Here is an 18,843-nt window from a genome sequence, read left to right as displayed (position 1 = left end):
AAGTCAGATCTGATTTATTGAAATATAAAGAAAACATTAAAGTTACAGATACACAGATATTTACAATTAATCTGATTCTGTCCACTCAGATGATGATGATGATGCAACAAACCCAGGCATGTCTCTTCATTTGCACCCTGAGCTAAGTTTTGACAGGTAAACAAAGAACTGACAGTGTAAAGAAAAATATACAGAAATACTGAAGCAGCCAAAACTCCTGAGTGAATCTGCAGTCCTGTGACATCACAAGCAGCCTCCTGTCCACCTGCACAGGTGAGTCTCTGTCCAGCTGCTCTCACAGCAGCCAGCGGAGCCAGAAAGGGTTCAAACTCTCTTTATGATGCAGCTTCATGCATCCCATATGCAACCCTCACCTCCATCACCATGGCAACAAGGTGGTGGGAGTTAGAGCGTCCACTTCAAACACCTGCAGAGACACACAGGAGAAAAAAAGATGTTGTTAAGCATGAACTCTGGTCAGGAGATTTTCCAGTTTCTTTAGATGGTGACATCACAGCACCTCCAGCTGTGAGGTCAGAGAGCGTTTAAAGTCTGTTTAGACCTGCAGCTCCCTTTTCAGTGAGCCTGATCCTGCAGATAACCTCCGACTCTTAGAGATGGTGGTCCTCGTTCTGCTTGTAGTGGTTCAAGTTCTTACAGCGACCCTGCAAAACTGAACCAAGACCGCCAAAGTGTCCATCCAGTCACAAGAGGCGGCCCTTTTTGGAGAAGTTGCTCGCTGACATGAGGTAAACTTCTGACCTGGTACATCGTCATGGTAACTGGTGCTGAACATCTATCTAACCTGAGCAACCAGATCTCTTACAAACATGTGGTATGTTTACCTCGTCTCTCTGTGTGTGCACAGACACTTGGTGCTGCAGTACCGCCCCCCGCAGGTGGTGCAGGTGTAGTGCGACGGGAACCCGCAGACGCAGCAGAAGTGATGTGCAGTTAGCGAGAATGGCGGGCTGCCACTGACAGGTAGTTAGGCTCCGGCTTCTCTGAGAGATTCTACCAATCAAAGGAGAGGGGACAGTGGGTCAGCTGACGACCATCTTTCAGCCAATCAGAGAGAGGAGAGAGGGCGTGTGACTCACCACCTCCTCCAGCAGTGTGGTGAAGTTCTTCCTGAAACTCTGCTTGAAGTGGTCTCAGCTCCTCCAGTTTGAATACCAAAGTATCATTAGGAAGGATGATGAAACCCGAATTGCTCCAGATGCCTCTGAATACAAGAAATGTCAAAGCTGTGTGAACAATGTGAAAAGTTCTTTGAATACTTAATTAGAGTAGAAAAGTACTTTATAAGTACCAGCCTATATACAGCTACTCAAGTTTCAAGGAATAATGATTTCAGCTGCTACCGTGTACCTCTGTAAGACTTTCTGCTAGTACAAGAACACAGTAGAGATATCTAAAGAGCTTTTATTGTGAAAGGGATGGTCAGGAAGATGCCCTTTTGTCAAAAGTGTAGGTTTCATGTGCAGATCAGAGGGTGAAAAACTCACCTGGTTCTTCAGACTTACTGAAGGCAGGTAGGCAGGCAGTAGGACCTGGGGGAGGGAGGACAGAGGGTCATCCTGGAAACACAAAACAAGATGTCATCGCTGAGCAACATTACAGACTGTTTATTAAAGATGGGGGCAGTGTTGTAAATCTTCATTCTTTGTCATGACCAGCAGGGGGCTGGGGAAGGAGAGGATTTCACCTTTGTCACTTCCTGTTTCTAAACAACAGAGAGCTTGTTCACTTCCTGTTAAATCCCAGCGCACCAAAGCTGGCAGTAACTCACTAAAAGTCAACATGAGTGAAGAAGTTATTATTTCCAGAGACCTCCAGTGAAGCAGGCTTTCATCTTATCCAGGTGACTTCAGGGATAATCCTGGGTTTTTTGTACTATGAAGGTGGGTCACTACTTCCCCGGGTAAATCACCATGGCAACTTATAACTTATGCTCTGAACTTAATGTGCTGCGGACCAGGTTAAGTTTCAGATTAGAGATCAACAGAAATGAAATCTTCACTATTGAAGAGCCGTCTGTGGAGCAGCCCGTCAGACATACATGAGCCAATCAGCATCACTAACAGGTGGACATATTTAAAATCTTTGTATTTCATTATACCAACAGCACGTTTATGTATATTCATTCACCACTTCTAGTTTCTGTAAGACCACAGGGAGCAGCTGGAGATGGTGAAAGAGGGTTAGAGGGTCGTGACCTCTGACCCTGACAGAAGCAGAACATCAGTGATCTAGCAGCTCATGCGCCTTACAGGTTACTGTAATGTGTGACATACACAGAGAGAGCTCTAAGCTTTCTTCTGATTAGTCGCCTGAACTGCACAATTCAATGTTAGAGGATTTCTAAAGAAGTCCCGCTTAAAATCTCCACCTGTGCTTGTTTCTATGTGAATGTGAGATGGATGAAGTGAACCCAGTGTACAGAGTGAAGCTCTGTGTGGATGTTAGAGTTCAGTGAGAGCAGAAAAGCTGTCAGTCAACTTAAATCACAGACACGGACCTGGAAGTTGTCTTTTTCCAGAGCCTCCAGCTGACGGGCCAGCCTCCTCTGTCTGGTGGCTTCATCCAAAACTCTGCGCTGACCGGCCTCCACCCGAGCTGTTGGATACAAACACACAGTTTCCATCAGTCGGTCAACAGTTGGTATCAGTGACAAAAGTCCCATGGACTCAGCTAATTTCTATAAAGTTCTGTGTAGTTTTTCCAGCATGTAAACCAAAGGGAAATCATCAGGACTGCTAATCGTGATTCAGCACACAGTCGCCTCACAGAGGTTCATTCTGAGCAGGAGAAAACAGCTGAAAGCTCAAAGGCTCAGCAGTTTAAGGGATTTCAAACCTGCCACAGTAACAGCTTACAGGTCTGCAAAAGTTTTAAACACAGAGTGTGACCATGAAAAGCTCCACTGATGGTGATGTTTTCCCTGTCGGCTTCATTGTCTCTTCATGCTCAGTGGGACTCCTGGGAGGAAGCTTTCGATGCACTTACAACAACATAATGTTCACAATATCTCTCTGCTCCTCTCCATGTGTGAGGGGGTCCACTCACAGTGAGACAGAGAGCAGGGAAAGGAGAAAGTAGCAGAAAAGCCTGCTATCAATTTAGGCCTGGAAAAAGTTGGATGTTGTGTCCCTGAATTGGCCTTTAATAGTAGTTTTAGTGTTTCCTTTCAATCAAACCAAATCACGCTGTGAAAACATTAAATTTATCTCATTCTGTTCTCGTATTATTGTCTGAAAGATCATCAAACAGGATCTGAACCAGCTAAATACTTAACTTAAATTCGCTTCACAGCTGGAGCCAAAAAAACATCTTTTACTTCAGTAAAACACCCAAAATCCTTCAGGTGGTCCTGGTTAAATAAACCACAAAGTAACATCACCTACGGTCGATCCTCTCCTTTAAGTTGGATTTTTTTTTTAATAACTGGACTACAGTGGCTTGCAAAAGTATTCGGCCCCCTTGAACTTTTCCACATTTTGTCACATTACAGCCACAAACATGAATCAATTTTATTGGAATTCCACGTGAAAGACCAATACAAAGTGGTGTACACGTGAGAAGTGGAACCAAAATCATACATGATTCCAAACATTTTTTACAAATAAATAACTGAAAAGTGGGGTGTGCGTAATTATTCAGCCCCCTGAGTCAATACTTTGTAGAACCACCTTTTGCTGCAATTACAGCTGCCAGTCTTTTAGGGAATGTCTCTACCAGCTTTGCACATCTAGAGACTGAAATCCTTGCCCATTCTTCTTTGCAAAACAGCTCCAGCTCAGTCAGATTAGATGGACAGCGTTTGTGAACAGCAGTTTTCAGATCTTGCCACAGATTCTCGATTGGATTTAGACACCAGGCAGGTCAGGGATAAAGTTATTGAGAAATTTAAAGCAGGCTTAGGCTACAAAAAGATTTCCCAAGCCTTGAACATCCCACGGAGCACTGTTCAAGCGATCATTCAGAAATGGAAGGAGTATGGCACAACTGTAAACCTACCAAGACAAGGCCGTCCACCTAAACTCACAGGCCGAACAAGGAGAGCGCTGATCAGAAATGCAGCCAAGAGGCCCATGGTGACTCTGGACGAGCTGCAGAGATCTACAGCTCAGGTGGGGGAATCTGTCCATCGGACAACTATTAGTCGTGCACTGCACAAAGTTGGCCTTTATGGAAGAGTGGCAAGAAGAAAGCCATTGTTAACAGAAAACCATAAGAAGTCCCGTTTGCAGTTTGCCACAAGCCATGTGGGGGACACAGCAAACATGTGGAAGAAGGTGCTCTGGTCAGATGAGACCAAAATGGAACTTTTTGGCTAAAATGCAAAACGCTATGTGTGGCGGAAAACACACTGCTCATCACTCTGAACACACCATCCCCACTGTCAAATATGGTGGTGGCAGCATCATGCTCTGGGGGTGCTTCTCTTCAGCAGGGACAGGGAAGCTGGTCAGAGTTGATGGGAAGATGGATGGAGCCAAATACAGGGCAATCTTGGAAGAAAACCTCTTGGAGTCTGCAAAAGACTTGAGACTGGGGCGGAGGTTCACCTTCCAGCAGGACGACGACCCTAAACATAAAGCCAGGGCAACACTGGAATGGTTTAAAACAAAACATATCCATGTGTTAGAATGGCCCAGTCAAAGTCCAGATCTAAATCCAATCAAGAATCTGTGGCAAGATCTGAAAACTGCTGTTCACAAACGCTGTCCATCTAATCTGACTGAGCTGGAGCTGTTTTGCAAAGAAGAATGGGCAAGGATTTCAGTCTCTAGATGTGCAAAGCTGGTAGAGACATATTCCAATAAAATTGATTCATGTTTGTGGCTGTAATGTGACAAAATGTGGAAAAGTTCAAGGGGGCCGAATACTTTTGCAAGCCACTGTATTTCTTTTTAACATGTATATGTTAGAATAAAACCCTGCAGCTCTATAAAAACAGTAATAATAACATTAAGATCACTAACAAAAAGTCCACTCTCAGTCTACTTTCAACCAAAAGGCAAATAACCAAACCACATGAACATCTAATAAAAGATATAAATATTGAAACACTGATCCAACATTATTTTTGATTGACGGATCATTTGATTTTACACTTTTACCTGAATGTGGCTCCTTTTTTTGAAAAAACTTCCTTATATCCCTTATGAACCTGGCTGTTTCTCTGTACACAAACACACACACAACCGGAGTTTTAAGGTTTATGGGCATTCAGTCAGTTAGCTAGTTAGTATCCACTTCAAACAGGACAGTGGTAACAACAGCAGGCTACGGACAATTTTAAGTTTTAGATTTTAAATTGGCTGTATACATTTCAGTGGGAGCAACAGGACGGTCAAATGTCGCTGATTTTACTACAGAGCAGGACCGATTGTAGGGTAGCAAACATCGTCGGAAAACATGTTTTCAACACTGCAGGTTACCTGGTGTAATGTTTTTCAGCTAAAAAGAAACATGTTATGACTCCTACCTAACTTTATAAAGAGTAACTGAAGGTTAAATGCAGCTAACATGTCCCGTTTTAAGCCAGGTACCGCTCTGCTGCGTCTGCTGCCGCTCTGGCAGCAATGGAGCTTGAGCCAGAGTAGGGGAGAGCCGAGCTGGAACAAACCATTTTTGGGGGGGGGGGGTGTTATCTATACTTTTGTTGTTAAAATGTTATGTCTCAACCAAGTACTGTACTGTATGGTTTTTATATTTTTAGCAGTGTGTCACACAGACAGCAAATATTGTCCAAAAAAAGTAAGAAATCTTTGGGGGTGCTTTGATTCATTGGGCTAAAATCGCCCCTGTCCAGCACCATCTTTGTTCACGTCCTCTGTACGGTGGCCGCGGAGGTCCCTGTCAAAGCAAACGAGGCGCGTTTGTCATCTGGACCGCTCACAGGACAATTAGAGGGTGAAACCTTTTTGATGATTTGATGACTGATCTTCATATTACTGTTTTCTGAAGTGAGTATTTTATGTTTGTTATTTTAGATAAAGTTTGAGCGTTTTCTTCAGTCTGTTGCCACCTGGAGATGAAATATTGTACTCAGTTATAGTGGACACATTGGCCAATGATGTGGTGAATGATGGAGCTGCCAGGCTGGAGGGAAAGAGGAAGACCTCAGAGAAGATTCATGGATGTAGTGAAAGAGGTCATGCAGAGGGCTGGGGAGAGGATTTCCAATAGATCCTCCACCCGCTACTGAACCTGACATGTAAGAGGAACCACGAAGTCACTGAGCAGCGATTATGTAAAAGTCTGTGTATTAGTAAAACACATTTAATTTCATAAAAACATCATAAAGTTTGAATTGCCTGAGCCAGGGCAGAGGATAGTAGCCAGTAAGACCAAAACTGAAATCACCAACCAAGGTTGAGGACACTGGTTTGCTGATATCACCAGCCAAACAGAGGAGAGCAACTTGCTGACATCACGAGTGGGTCAGAGGAGAGTGGCTTGTTGAAATCATCAGTCAAGGAAAAGCAGAAAACACCAGAAAGCGCAGCGGAAAGCGACTTGCTGACATCACCAGCCAAGCCAGAGGGGAGCGACTTGCTGACATAACCAACCAGGGCAAAGGTACAGTGGCTTGCTAACATCACCAGAAAGGGCAGAGGAGAGCGACTTGCTGACATCACTTGTCAGGGCAGAGGAGAGTGGCTTGATGACATCACCAGTCAGGCCAAAACTGAAATCACCAGCCAGGGCAGAGGAGAGCGACTTGCTGACACATCCAACAGGGGGAAAGGACAGCGGGTAGCTTACATCACCAGTCAAAGAAGAGCTGAAAACACCAGAAAGCGGGGCAGAGGATCGGCTGGCAGATCCTCTGCCCTGGCTGGCTCCATCTGAATGGATATAAAATCAAAAAAGGATATAAAATGAAGGGTGAAGAAAACAACCTTTTTTGTTTGATTGAATGAATTAAAATAACTGCAAGCAAACTGGTGACAAAGATACTTGGACAGGTTGTCATATTATAGAACTACAGAAAATAGAGATGCAGGCTGCCCAGGTGGAAGCTGTGCCCGAATATAGTACTCAAGTAATAGGAATGTAATATCTAAAAGGTCTGTGCTCATCTGAGCCTTCCAGCTAACTGAATTAAACGTGTAAATGTAAATGTGTCGAGGCATACAGTTTGCTCATCACTTTTATGTATTGAGTATGTGGGTCAGAGTGAATGTGGATAGAGAAAACATATTATCACTTCTGATATATTTAAGTTAAGCACCAAACATAAGTGATCAGGCATTCTCATAATAAATTAGAGAAAATGCTGCAAATAAATATTTCTGCATTTTCTGCATTTGTGTGACTGAAATAAATTGAAAATGTGTATGCAATTTCACTGCTTTAAATATTTGGCCTAAATAATTTTGGACTCAATCAGCATAAACATGATGACCTAACTAGTGACACTGTGTCAACTGCGACCGACACACACACACACACACACACACACACACACACATATGACTTCGCTGGTTTCAGCTGCTGGTTGTTAATGTTGTAGACAGATTACACACCTTATGTCAAAATGAGTGGTTTATGACCCCCAGTAAAATGATTTATGACCCAGGAAGTAATAACGGAAATAAGTTTATGGCAGTCAGTGCGACTCTAGATTAACCAATTATAAATAGATGTAGCCCAGATTCTCCAAACTCCTACAGATACGGTCTTACAGGATTCATGATCCCCTAGAAATTTAAAAATGCTTCTTGACACAGCAGCCAGTGTGGGTAAAATGACAATCTGTCTTACTCGAGACATATTACTTAAAATAGAGGTGGCCCTAGATTTTACCAATAAGAAAAAACACGGATCAATAAACCAATTTCAGAGAGGCAGGCTCTGGCTTCGACCACTGAAACATAGGGGGATGGCTTTGATCTGACCAATGAGTCGAATTTACAGCCTTCCCACGAGGGAAGTTTTTGAAATCAACCAAGACAGTTTTGTGGACTTTGCAGACTCTCCAGAAATACACAAGTCCTTACCAACTGCTCTGCAACCCAGTGTTTCTAGTCCCCTCACCACATTCAGGCTTTTTTTCACTTAAAACATCGCTTTTTGAGATATTTTTGATGAACCACCAGAACCATTTTACCTCCCAGTTCAGAAGACTCTGCATCTGGATCTGAGGAGAGCAACGGGGATAAATGATTGTGAAGAAGCGACGGACATTTGCACGTCTTAGATAATTGTGAGTTATTGTGTCTGCTGATGACAAGCACCAAGTTTTGGAAGAGGCATACAGGCACTGTGGAAAAAAGTAAAGGTGTGTAAGTTCTCTACAGCTGTTTTTGTGAACAATTTGCTGCCTATATTATGCTTTGAAAATGTGATACATGCAATGTGATCATCATAGAACATGATTTTTAAAAATTTTTTATTCTTGTGCTTTGAAAGTATGTCAGATTTTCATAAAACACTTATTTGTATGTTATAATGTTTTTCTTACACCGTGTGTAATTTTTATAGAAGGTTGTTCATTGTATTAATGTGTAATTATGTATCTTTGATAAATAAAATATTTAATCTTGTATTTGTTTACTTTGTGGTTATTGAATAAAAAATTGGTGACATATTGCACAGATAAACACAGATGCCTAAAATAAATGTTTGATGGAAAATGGAAACAAGTGTTGTGCTGCTAAACTTTGAGGTTCTAAGTCACCAACATTTAAATAAGAAAATGCTAAGAGGAGACTAGCAGCCCTGAGTCTGTATGTAAAGCATGGAAACTCCATAGCAGTGATATTTGTTCTTACATAGGTGCACTTATTCTTTGTTACAGTACTTTACTGTTCCAATGAAACAAGAAGATCTCATTTTAAAGTCCATTTTTTGGCCATCCTGTGATATCATTTGCCATATTCTCTTAATATCTTAGAGCTATTTCCAGGGGCAAGAATGTTGATGTTAGATACTGTTTAAAATCAGGTTGTGATCTTAAAGTCACTCTCACAGCACTGATTTTAGAGCAATGTGCAACAGTTGTAATGTCAATTAGAATTCCAAACTGCCCTTTTCTCCAGTCAGGGTTATGGTGAAATTTAAGTTGTTCTTTTGTGTGATTGCACATGGCCCATCACAGGACCCCTGTACAGCAGAAGTCTCAATTCACTTTTATCTATACATCACCAAATTACAACAACAGTCACATGGTAGTGAGACCGTTAGTCACACAAATGGTGGACAGAAAGTAATTTTTGAATTTAGAAAAAAATAAAATGACTCAATTAACATTTAAGGTTTTATTTATTATTACACCTTTTTTCAGTGCTCTTACATCTATGACAAAGTGTGTATGGACTGTATGGGGGACCGTACCTTCACTGTTGAGCTCACCTTTTTTAAAATATGATGGCTGTGTGCATTACTTACCAGTGATGGGAATAACGGCGTTACAAGTAACGGCGTAACTAATGGCGTTACTTTTTTCAGTAACGAGTAAACTAATTACTATTCCTATCGTTACAACGCCGCTACCGTTACTAACATGAAAATGCAGTGCGGTCGCGTTACTATTTTTCAACAAACAGACAGTTGAAGCTGTCTTCAGCTTACCGCATCTTATATCAGTTGCACGGAAGTAGCTGACTAGTAAGTAATCTGGGCGCTACAGAGTTAAGCAGCTGCACGCGCTCCCGCGGACGGCAATCACTTTCTGGCAGACAATCGCTTTTTGGCACAACAGGAAAAAGTGATCGGGAAAAAAAAACAGAAAAAAAATGAGCAAGCACTTTGGCGACAGCGGGAAGGAAAAACTCCCTTTTAACGGCCATCTGCTGCGACCGGTTGGGGTGAGAGAAGGAAGACAGGATAAAGACATGCTGTGGAAGAGAGCCAGAGATTAATAAGAGGTATGATTGAATGCAGAGAGGTCTGTTAACACATAGTGAGTGAGAAAGGTGACTGGAAAGGAAAACTCAATGCATCATGGGAATCCCCCGGCAGCCTACGTCTATTGCAGCATAACTAAGGGAGGATTCAGGGTCACCTGGTCCAGCCCTAACTATATGCTTTACCAAAAAGGAAAGTTTTCAGCCTAATCTTGAAAGTAGAGATAGTGTCTGTCTCCCGAATCATAACTGTGAGCTGGTTCCACAGAAGAGGGGCCTGAAACCTGAAGGCTCTCCCTCCCATTCTACTTTTAAATACTCTAGGAACAACAAGTAGGCCTGCAGTGCGAGAGCGAAGTGCTCTAATAGGGTGATGTGGTACTACAAGGTCATTAAGATAAGATGGGGATCAGACCTGAGCTGGACTCTTAACACCACAGCAACAGTGAAAAAAGCCCAGAAAAGGCTTTATTTCATTTGACTGCTCAGGAAAGCCGGCATGAACCACCTCCCTCTCACCCAGGCCTACAGAGGACTGATAGAGAGCATCCTCACTGCAGGCATTACTGTCTGGTATGGAAACACCACACAGGCAGAGAGGAAGGCTCTGCAAAGAGTCATAAAGTCTCTGGAGAGGATCATAGCAACAAAACTTCCTTCCATGGACTCTCTGTACGCACACCGCTGCCGAAAAAGAGCAGAGAGAATTATCAGGGACTCACACCACCCAGCTCACCCTCTGCTCAGACACAAAAACTGCACATACAACCTGAGACACAACAGAGCGGACAGCATCATCACACACAGAACAAAGTTTTTCAACAGCTTCTTCCCCGCAACTGTCAGACTGATGGCAAAACACAAAAACACTTAAATTAACACAGCACTACCTCACCTTGCTTCGCATGCACAATGTGATAAATCACTGACTAATGTGTAATATTATGCGTGCAATACTAGGAAGTGTATTACCACCCTCTCTCTACAGTGTTTTTGTATATAGTAAATACTATGATTGCTCCATTCCTTGCTTTATTCCTATTTTCCTTTTTTAAGTTGTTTTGTTTTTATCTTGGAAAAAGTGTAACTTGACCTGGAGAGCTGTGCACAAGAATTCCAAGAATTTGGTCCTGTGCGCAAATGGCAAATAAAAATCTTGAAAACATATGATCAACTGTTACAGAATATGTAACATTTTTGTGTTATTTTCAATGTGTAGTGTGAGAATCATAAATTAATATGTTATATATCAACAGCTAATATTTCAAAACTCGAAGTGGATTGAGTAGTAAAATAGGGAAATCCTGTTTACAGAGGACTCGTGTTTCTAAGCCATTCGGCATCCGAACCTTAATATGCGTTAGAATAGTGCAGTTTTAGGTGCGGCCAGCTTGACTGTGACTTCGTATGTGAGGGCTCACTTGACTGCGGTGCTCATTTGACTTGAACACTGCTCATGTAAAAGCCTTACAGTTATATTTTATTACATCAGCTGAACACAGAAATATAAAAAACAACACTAATGAGACTCAAATTAATCTAAAATATGGGGTTCTAACACAGCAAGGGATACCTGATAAAGTGGCAGTGCATGCTTGTTATTTAAAACATAAGAATGTTATATGTTATCAGTGTCATTAGGGAGTGGACTACAATAAATAGTTTTTACAACTCGGTGCTGATAATTCAGAAGTTTTGATAAGACCAGAAAACACTGATCTCTATGATGAGCCTTTTTCTAAGGCCTTTTACCCCAGCTGAGGCTCAGTGTTATTCTTCATCAGTTCTTGTTAACCTACAATCATTAAGATTAAAAAATAGATGAATAAAAAATAAATAACTGGATAAGTGGAAGAAAATGGATGGATGGATGGAATTTCCCAATGATTTAACATAACTCAGTGAGTCAACCTTCAAACGATGTTGTCCTTTTTGCAACACACCTGAATACAATTAGTAGGTAATTAGCAAGACTCTCTAGAACTTGACTGCATGCTGAGGTGACAATTCAGCCATTTAATTCATGCTACAGCAGCTCATGACTGAATGAACATGGTGCAATAAAAGTACTTTCAGAAGTAAATTTTTCCAAACACTTACATTTACTTAAACTTACTTGAGTAGGGTTATGGGTTGCCACTTCAGCATGCAGTCAAGTTCTGTACTCTTGCTAATGACCTACCTACTCATTTTATTCAGTTGTGTTGCAACACGGACACATGGAAAAGCTGCAGGACACCGGCCCTTGAGGAGTGGAGTTTGAGACCCCTGCCCTACGGTATAGTGAAAAGGTTCACTTTACATGTACTCCTTGGGGCTTCTTATTGGAGCTCAAGGTAACTGTGTACCTGTGCAGAAGAGTGGGTCCAAATTCCTCCACAACAATGTGAGAGACAGAATGCTTACTTGAAGTTACAGCTAACAAAGGTGGTTCTCCAATCAGGAGGTGTACTTAGTTTTTCACAGCATATAAACTACATATAAAACTTTCTTTTTTGTGTGCGACTGTATAATCTGCAGCGAGTTCTGGGTCTCCTTCTAACTGGGCGTGCCCAGATGACCTCAAAGGGGAGGTGCCTTCAGTCGCCTAGCAGCAGCACTCTGAGCTCATCTACAAGAATGAAAGCTGTACTGGCAGATTTCTTTTCTGATGTATTAATCACATATTTTAACCATGTCACATGAGTAATATATCACTTTCTCACTTAGTAGTATGCATGAATGTTATCACAAGTGGGCCCCATGTTTATTGCACTTTCACAGAAGGCCTATTGTAGAGTTGACATCAGGGCAGCCCGTTCAAGAGAGGTGACAGGTGGTCGTAACTTTTCTTAGAGTGGGAGGGGGTCAAAGATGAGCAGGACTGAAGGTATAGGGATATATGATGTGCTGTGGAATGTTCTCTGTTTGAGAGGGTTTGTGGGAGTATAAAGGAGTTCAGGGCGGTGTCCTTCCTCAGGAAACCATTTTGGTGTTTGACCTGAATGTTTTCTCCTCTGCACTATTTTTGATAAACTTCACTTCAAAAGACACGCTCACCTGGTTGCAGTTGTATTCAAAATTTTCCACAACAGCCCAGACGCCAACCTTTATTAGAGGAGCTTGGACCTGTTGGTCTTTTAATCGAGCCCTGCGTGCCGTGAAGATGTCTTCAAGATTTAAATAAATAGCTTTTTCATTTTTAAACTTTAAAATCACCATTTAATGTTAGCATTTGAATATGAAACAGAAATAATTAAAGTAATAATTATCCTTTGTTGTTTTAGTCCTTTTTAAGTCATAACCACTGGTGTTTACACTGCAACCATCAGCAACAATGCAGAGCATCACAGAGGCAGGGATAGGGTTTTTTTTTATTAATATTTGGATTTTTAAGGAGTGGTTTATTAAGGAAAGGCAGGGCAGGAGATATAAATGGATGATGAAGGCAGTGATGGAAAAAAAAGTGGGGAGAGTGGGGAGGAAGAGGAGATTAGTGCTCAGCCTGAGCTGAAGCAGATGTCTCCTCCTCCTCTGTCACTGGCACATTTTTCTCTCTTCTTCTTTGCTTTCTTCTCCTCCTCCCATGACTTCTTTGCTTCCTCTTCTTGCTTTTCCACTTCCTCTTCTTTCCTTTTTTTTTACACTCTTCCTGTCTGCTCAGGATCTTCCCTTTTCTGCCTTTGTTTTCTCCTCTTCCGCCTTCTCCTCCTGCAGTGCTCCCTTCCTTCTTTGCAATTTCACTTTCCTTCTTTTCCAGCTGTTTGTTTTAATCTTCTACCAGTGCTTTTTGGATTTCCATCTTTGCTGCACTTCTAATATCCTTCTTTCACTATTCAGTTTCTTTCATTGCTCTGAACTTATCAAGTTCCTCTTTGTAGGACGCTGCGACCTTGGTGACTTCTTCACCTGTCACCTTATTGTCGTACAGGTCGCTACACACGGTGGCCCTTTCAGCTGGCAGGCTTTTGATTTGATCTGCCCCGCTCGCAGCAGATGGCCCCGCCCGTCCCTGAGCCGGGTTCTGCTGGAGGTTTCTTCCTGTTAAAAGGGAGTTTTTCCCTCCCACTGTCGCCAGAGTGCTTGCTCATAGGGGTCATATGATTGTTGGGTTTTTCTCTGTATGTATTATTGTAGGGTCTACCTTACAATATAAAGCGCCTTGAGGCGACTGTTGTTGTGATTTGGCGCTATATAAATAAAATTGAATTGAACTTTTAAGTTGTTTTTTTAATCACTTTGGCACACTTCTTACAGCAGAAAAGTCACTCTCACCGCACTTAATGCAGTTCTCGAATCAGTTAACACAGACTCACTTGTGCAAAAGACACAACAACAATCAAAGCCTTTTTCACATTTGGCAAAACATGAGTAGTCAGTCAATAATTCAACTCTGGGATGAATGAATAGAAACTTTTCAGCACCCTTTAAAGACTCGTGGAGTCATCAAAATATTTAGTGTTTTTCTCAAAAACTTACTGACTTGGGAAAGAGTTCTTGAAAAAATGAAGACCTAATGTAGATTAAAAAGTGTTCAGACACAAAAATGAAATGTGAAGGAATTTTTTGGAAACTTTACAAAATTTCCTTAATGGAGAAAGTGAAATGATACTTGTGAAACACTACGCATCAGAAAACAGACAACAAAACTGCATACAGTCTGAGACCATAGCACCACCTACTGTATAGTCCAGTATAGTCGCATGTATACATTCAGTAACCACTTTATTAGGCACAGCCTTTTCCACTGCTCGCTACAGTAATGCAAATATTAAATTAGCCAATCATGAGTCAGAAACTCAAAGCATTACAGGATAGACATTGTCAAAAATAATAAACCTCTGACAGCATGTTAATGTATTTACTCTTTCATCCATATTTGAAAAAAGTTTGAAGTGATTTGATTTAAAACACAAATGCAATGTTGGACACTATTCAGCAAGGGGGCTGGTTAAGAGTTGTGTTTGATAAAAGTACAAACTGTTTTTCTGAGTTTTCACATTCAGCTGAGAAGTGCAGGGTGGGAAATGTGTGACTGATTCGAGAACTTAAGAGTAGTGAGAATGGCTTTTCTGCTGTGAGAATGGCACTAAAATGATCAAGACAAACTGGAAAGAGTTTTTTTTCATCTGTATCTCCTTCCCCACCCAGGACAGATGAAAAAAACTCCTTCCAGTTTGTCTTGATCATTTTAGTGCCATTCTCACGGCAGAAAAGTCATTCTAAAAAGCTAAACACAGGTGCAGGAAAACAGAAGGAAGGAGAGGATCGTCCTCCCCCCTGTTTTCTGACATTTTGAAGATAACTATCAGTTCTGTAAATATCTGGATGACTTCCAGCAGCAGCAAATAAAGTGCACGTGTCTCCTTGCGCTCTGCAGAGGTTGAGATCTTGCATAAATAAACTCACATGTGTGATATATTTGCCTATATCCATCCATCCATCCATCCATCCATCCATCCATCCATCCATCCCAGAATCTTCTTACACTGAGATGTTCTGATTGACCAGAGTGACTGACTGACTGACCAGGATGCCACTGCACAGGTTACCCATGGTGGGACAGCCCTCATTCCCACCCAGGATGTGGCCACAGCCCCGACAGAGGGACAAATAATATCTGAGGGTGCGGGCACAGCTGCTGTTTCATACATTAGTATTATCGTGTCAACAATTCAGAGAGGACGCTGTTGTTTGGAGAGCGTTTCCCTTGTTCTACCCAAGGAGCTGCTCTGAGCGCCTGAAGCTCTGTATTGCCGTTATGTGCAGCCGCAGTGATCCGACCAGCAAATGAGCCCTTTTGTACCACTCTGATTGAAACGGATGCTCTATGGGCTCATTTCCCGACAAGGCCTTGGGGAAAACAACTTTTGTCCACATACGGCTGACAAAGACGACACACAGCTCATTCACCAGCTTTTATCCATAACTGCTAAAAGAAAAGCACTATGCTTGGACCTCTCTCTCTGGGGCATTCCTGTCCTGGTCTCAAAGGGTGGCTTTTCTAAGGCTTGCTAAACCAATGGGAGGCCACATGTTGCAGCACGCCTCACCCTGAGCCTCATACAATCTGTGTCACCAAGAAATGTGCATTGACTAACTTGTCATCAGTTTGGTAAAAATACAAATACAGCTATCACATACATCTTTAGTGTTGAAGTTGCTCGGCTGGCCTCAACAGGGTTCCCTCAAATGCCACAGTATGTCATGCGAAGGGGAAGAGACTTCCCCTGTACCATGAAGGGAATCAAGCTCAACAGCTTCAAGGACTTCAAAGTCCTTGCATTTTACAGGGTATTAAAATCAGTCAGTAACAGCTGTGATACTTTTCCAGCCAGCTAGTACAAAAAGTCCATTCTTCTCTGGGTCTCCATTCAGCAGACAGAGAAGAGTGGAAAACCAGATCACTGACTGCCACTTGGCAGTAAGAGGACCCTGTGATCTGACTGTCTTAGAGGGCCATTTGTTGTGGATTCTGAACTGAGAAAGTCTACATGGGCGTACTGATCCCCGAATGTCTGTACAACCTCCACAGAGCTAGCTGCTACAGTATGTGGCTCTCAGGTAGGTAAACAAAGGATAGGCTCAAGTCTAGAACCTCTGGGCTTCTCTAAAAGACCTGATTGATCGGATTGGGGTCTGGGATGCGGGGCCTCCCTGCTACTGCAGATAATGAGGTGGTCTGCTTTCCTCCACCCCAGAGAGAAGGGTTACATCTCCTGGGTCCGGGTACGGTTTGCCCCTCTGGAGGCAGGGGTACCCGGACCTGGGATATAGAGTATGTTTGGGGAGTGTGAATGTGTGTACAGTGTCTATTTGTGTCTGTCTCCATGCCAGGTGAGTGCCGAGTATTTGTTTGTGTATATGGGGGTGGGAATGCACGTTTGTGTCTCCGTGCACCTGTTCGTCTGTGTCTATATGTCAGCTTGGGTCTTAGACTTCACCTCTCTGGGAACATCTCAGGCTCTCCAAGGTATGGAGGCCTGTCTCCCCTCACCACACTCCCTGCCGGTGGCTGATGGCCTCAGACGTTGGTGTGTTGGTGGTTCTTGGTGTCTCTGGGGCTGGGCGCTCATGTATGTACCGGCTCACTCGCGGTGGCCGATTGGCGGGGCCTGGCACCTGTGGCCCAGCTGGGCCCCTTCCGGGGTGTGGGGTGCCCTCAGGCGTCTGGCCTCTGGGCCTGAGGCCTGGTCCTCTCTGGCACAGCTGGCTGCCGGCAGAGCCCGCGGGCACATCACTACAACCCCCTCTGGCCTCTGCTCCATGGCTGCTGGGTGACCTCTCGTTTGCGGCTCTCCTCAGCTCTTCCCAGGAGGGTGGCACGGTTGCCCGCCGGTGGTCCTCCTTGGGTCCTCATATTCTGGGGCCTCTGGATGTCTGGGGCCTGGATCTCCTCCATACCTGCTTCATGCCCTGGGGGACGGGGCTATGGCTCCCCACACTCCCTAGCAGATCATTACATGGAGAAACCTTTTGAATACAAGCGTGCTGATCCACAGGTGTACACACAGGTGTTCACAGACACAAGCTACACCTTTCTTGGCTGCTACCTCAAAAGCACATTGTGCGCTGTCGATCTTGCTTACTGCACAATAACATGTAATATTTAGTATCTACTGTTATCTACTGTTAGCTAGTTTATTGTGATGGTGTTGTATTTATTATGTTGCTCTGTTTTGTTTGTTTTCTCATCTGTTTTTTCTTATCCCCATACAGGTGATCCAGGTGTTTTGTTTGTTTTTCTTTCTTTTTTCCCTCTCTTCTCCCCTTTCTCACCATCTCTTCTCCCCTCTATTTTTCTTTCTCTCCCTCTCTTTCTTTCATTTTTTCTCCCTGTCCTATCCCCCAGTCATCTCTGTCCTGTCTGTAACAACCGAAAAATCAAATCAAATAAATACATAATTATAATAAAGGTCAATCAAATGGACCAATATGGCAAGGCCATGATGATCCAATTGGTAAAGTAAAGCCGCTTGGCATCTTTCTTGGCCTTCAGACAACAGTTGTGATGGCTAAAGATCCAAATGGGACAGGCAAAAAAAAAAAAAACAAAGACCTGATTGACCTGGTCCTAGAGTTTAGAAAGGCTTGCTTAATGTGCTCAAACCAGCACAGAACATATCAGATGGCATCAAAGTGGTTCAGAAGAAGAGAACATGAAATGCTACACATATAAAGGCTAATTTACATCATGGAGACCTCCTCTCATAAACTGGCACCGATGTAGTCACTGATATGTCATGTGGTTGGTTGGTTGTGGGTAATAGACTTACATTGTATGAAGTTCATTGTGTGGAGGACTCCTCCACACAATGAACCACCTGTCTCAAACAGGCTCTCCTCCTCACAGTCCTCATTTATAAAGTGCTTTATATGTGTAGCCTTTCATGTCCTCTTTAATGAAGCAGGTTGAGATTTCTTTAGACTAGGACAAATGTAACAGAGCCATATGCCAAGCTTTGTTACTGGATAACTGCGAACTGACACGGGAGGCACAGAGCAATAAAATCTGGAGTACACAATTGTCAAATATTCGGTATTACTTTTGTATTTTGCTGTGCGCACAGAACGGAAACCACACGTGTGCAGCATGGATCACTTTCTGTTCAAAGAAATAATACTTTGTCTTCTTACATTTCCTCATTTCCTGTTTGAAGCTTACAAAAAAGCAAAAAAGTAAAAACAACTCCTCCTCCTCCCCTCAAACCCCCCAAACCAAAAACAAAAAAAACAACAAAAGAAAGAAAGAAAGAAACAAGAAAGATTATAACTGTAATAGACAAAAAAGCTTAGATCCCTATTCTTCGTTTTTTATGTTTATGCAAAATTAGAACATTTTAAATGACGCAAACAGTCACCGTCTGTCTGCTGGTATGCGTAAATCACACTATCACTGTCTTTTTAGCTCTCGTTTCTCCTTAAGTTTCTTTTCCCCCGCTTTCTTCTTTTCCTAAAAAAGATCCGTTACTGCACCTTCTCATAGGTCACAGCATGTGTC

The 18,843-nt window shown here is 42.7% G+C and overlaps 1 protein-coding gene across 1 annotated transcript in view; it reads right to left on the bottom strand.

The window, feature by feature from the left end:
- Positions 1-18,843, bottom strand: part of LOC116311536 — a 39,456-nt gene continuing 20,613 nt past the window's right edge. The window contains exons 14-18 of the mRNA XM_039610929.1: positions 2,522-2,619; positions 1,509-1,580; positions 1,101-1,225; positions 846-1,014; positions 1-427 (exon numbers count right to left, since the gene is read on the bottom strand). Of these exons, the coding sequence (XP_039466863.1) occupies positions 1,187-1,225; positions 1,509-1,580; positions 2,522-2,619 (209 nt within the window). The 3' untranslated portion in view covers positions 1-427; positions 846-1,014; positions 1,101-1,186. The remainder of the gene's footprint in view (positions 428-845; positions 1,015-1,100; positions 1,226-1,508; positions 1,581-2,521; positions 2,620-18,843) is intronic.

Source organism: Oreochromis aureus, linkage group 4, assembly GCF_013358895.1.
Source record: "Oreochromis aureus strain Israel breed Guangdong linkage group 4, ZZ_aureus, whole genome shotgun sequence".
Lineage (NCBI taxonomy): Eukaryota > Metazoa > Chordata > Actinopteri > Cichliformes > Cichlidae > Oreochromis > Oreochromis aureus.
This window is presented reverse-complemented; position numbering and strand designations above follow the sequence as displayed.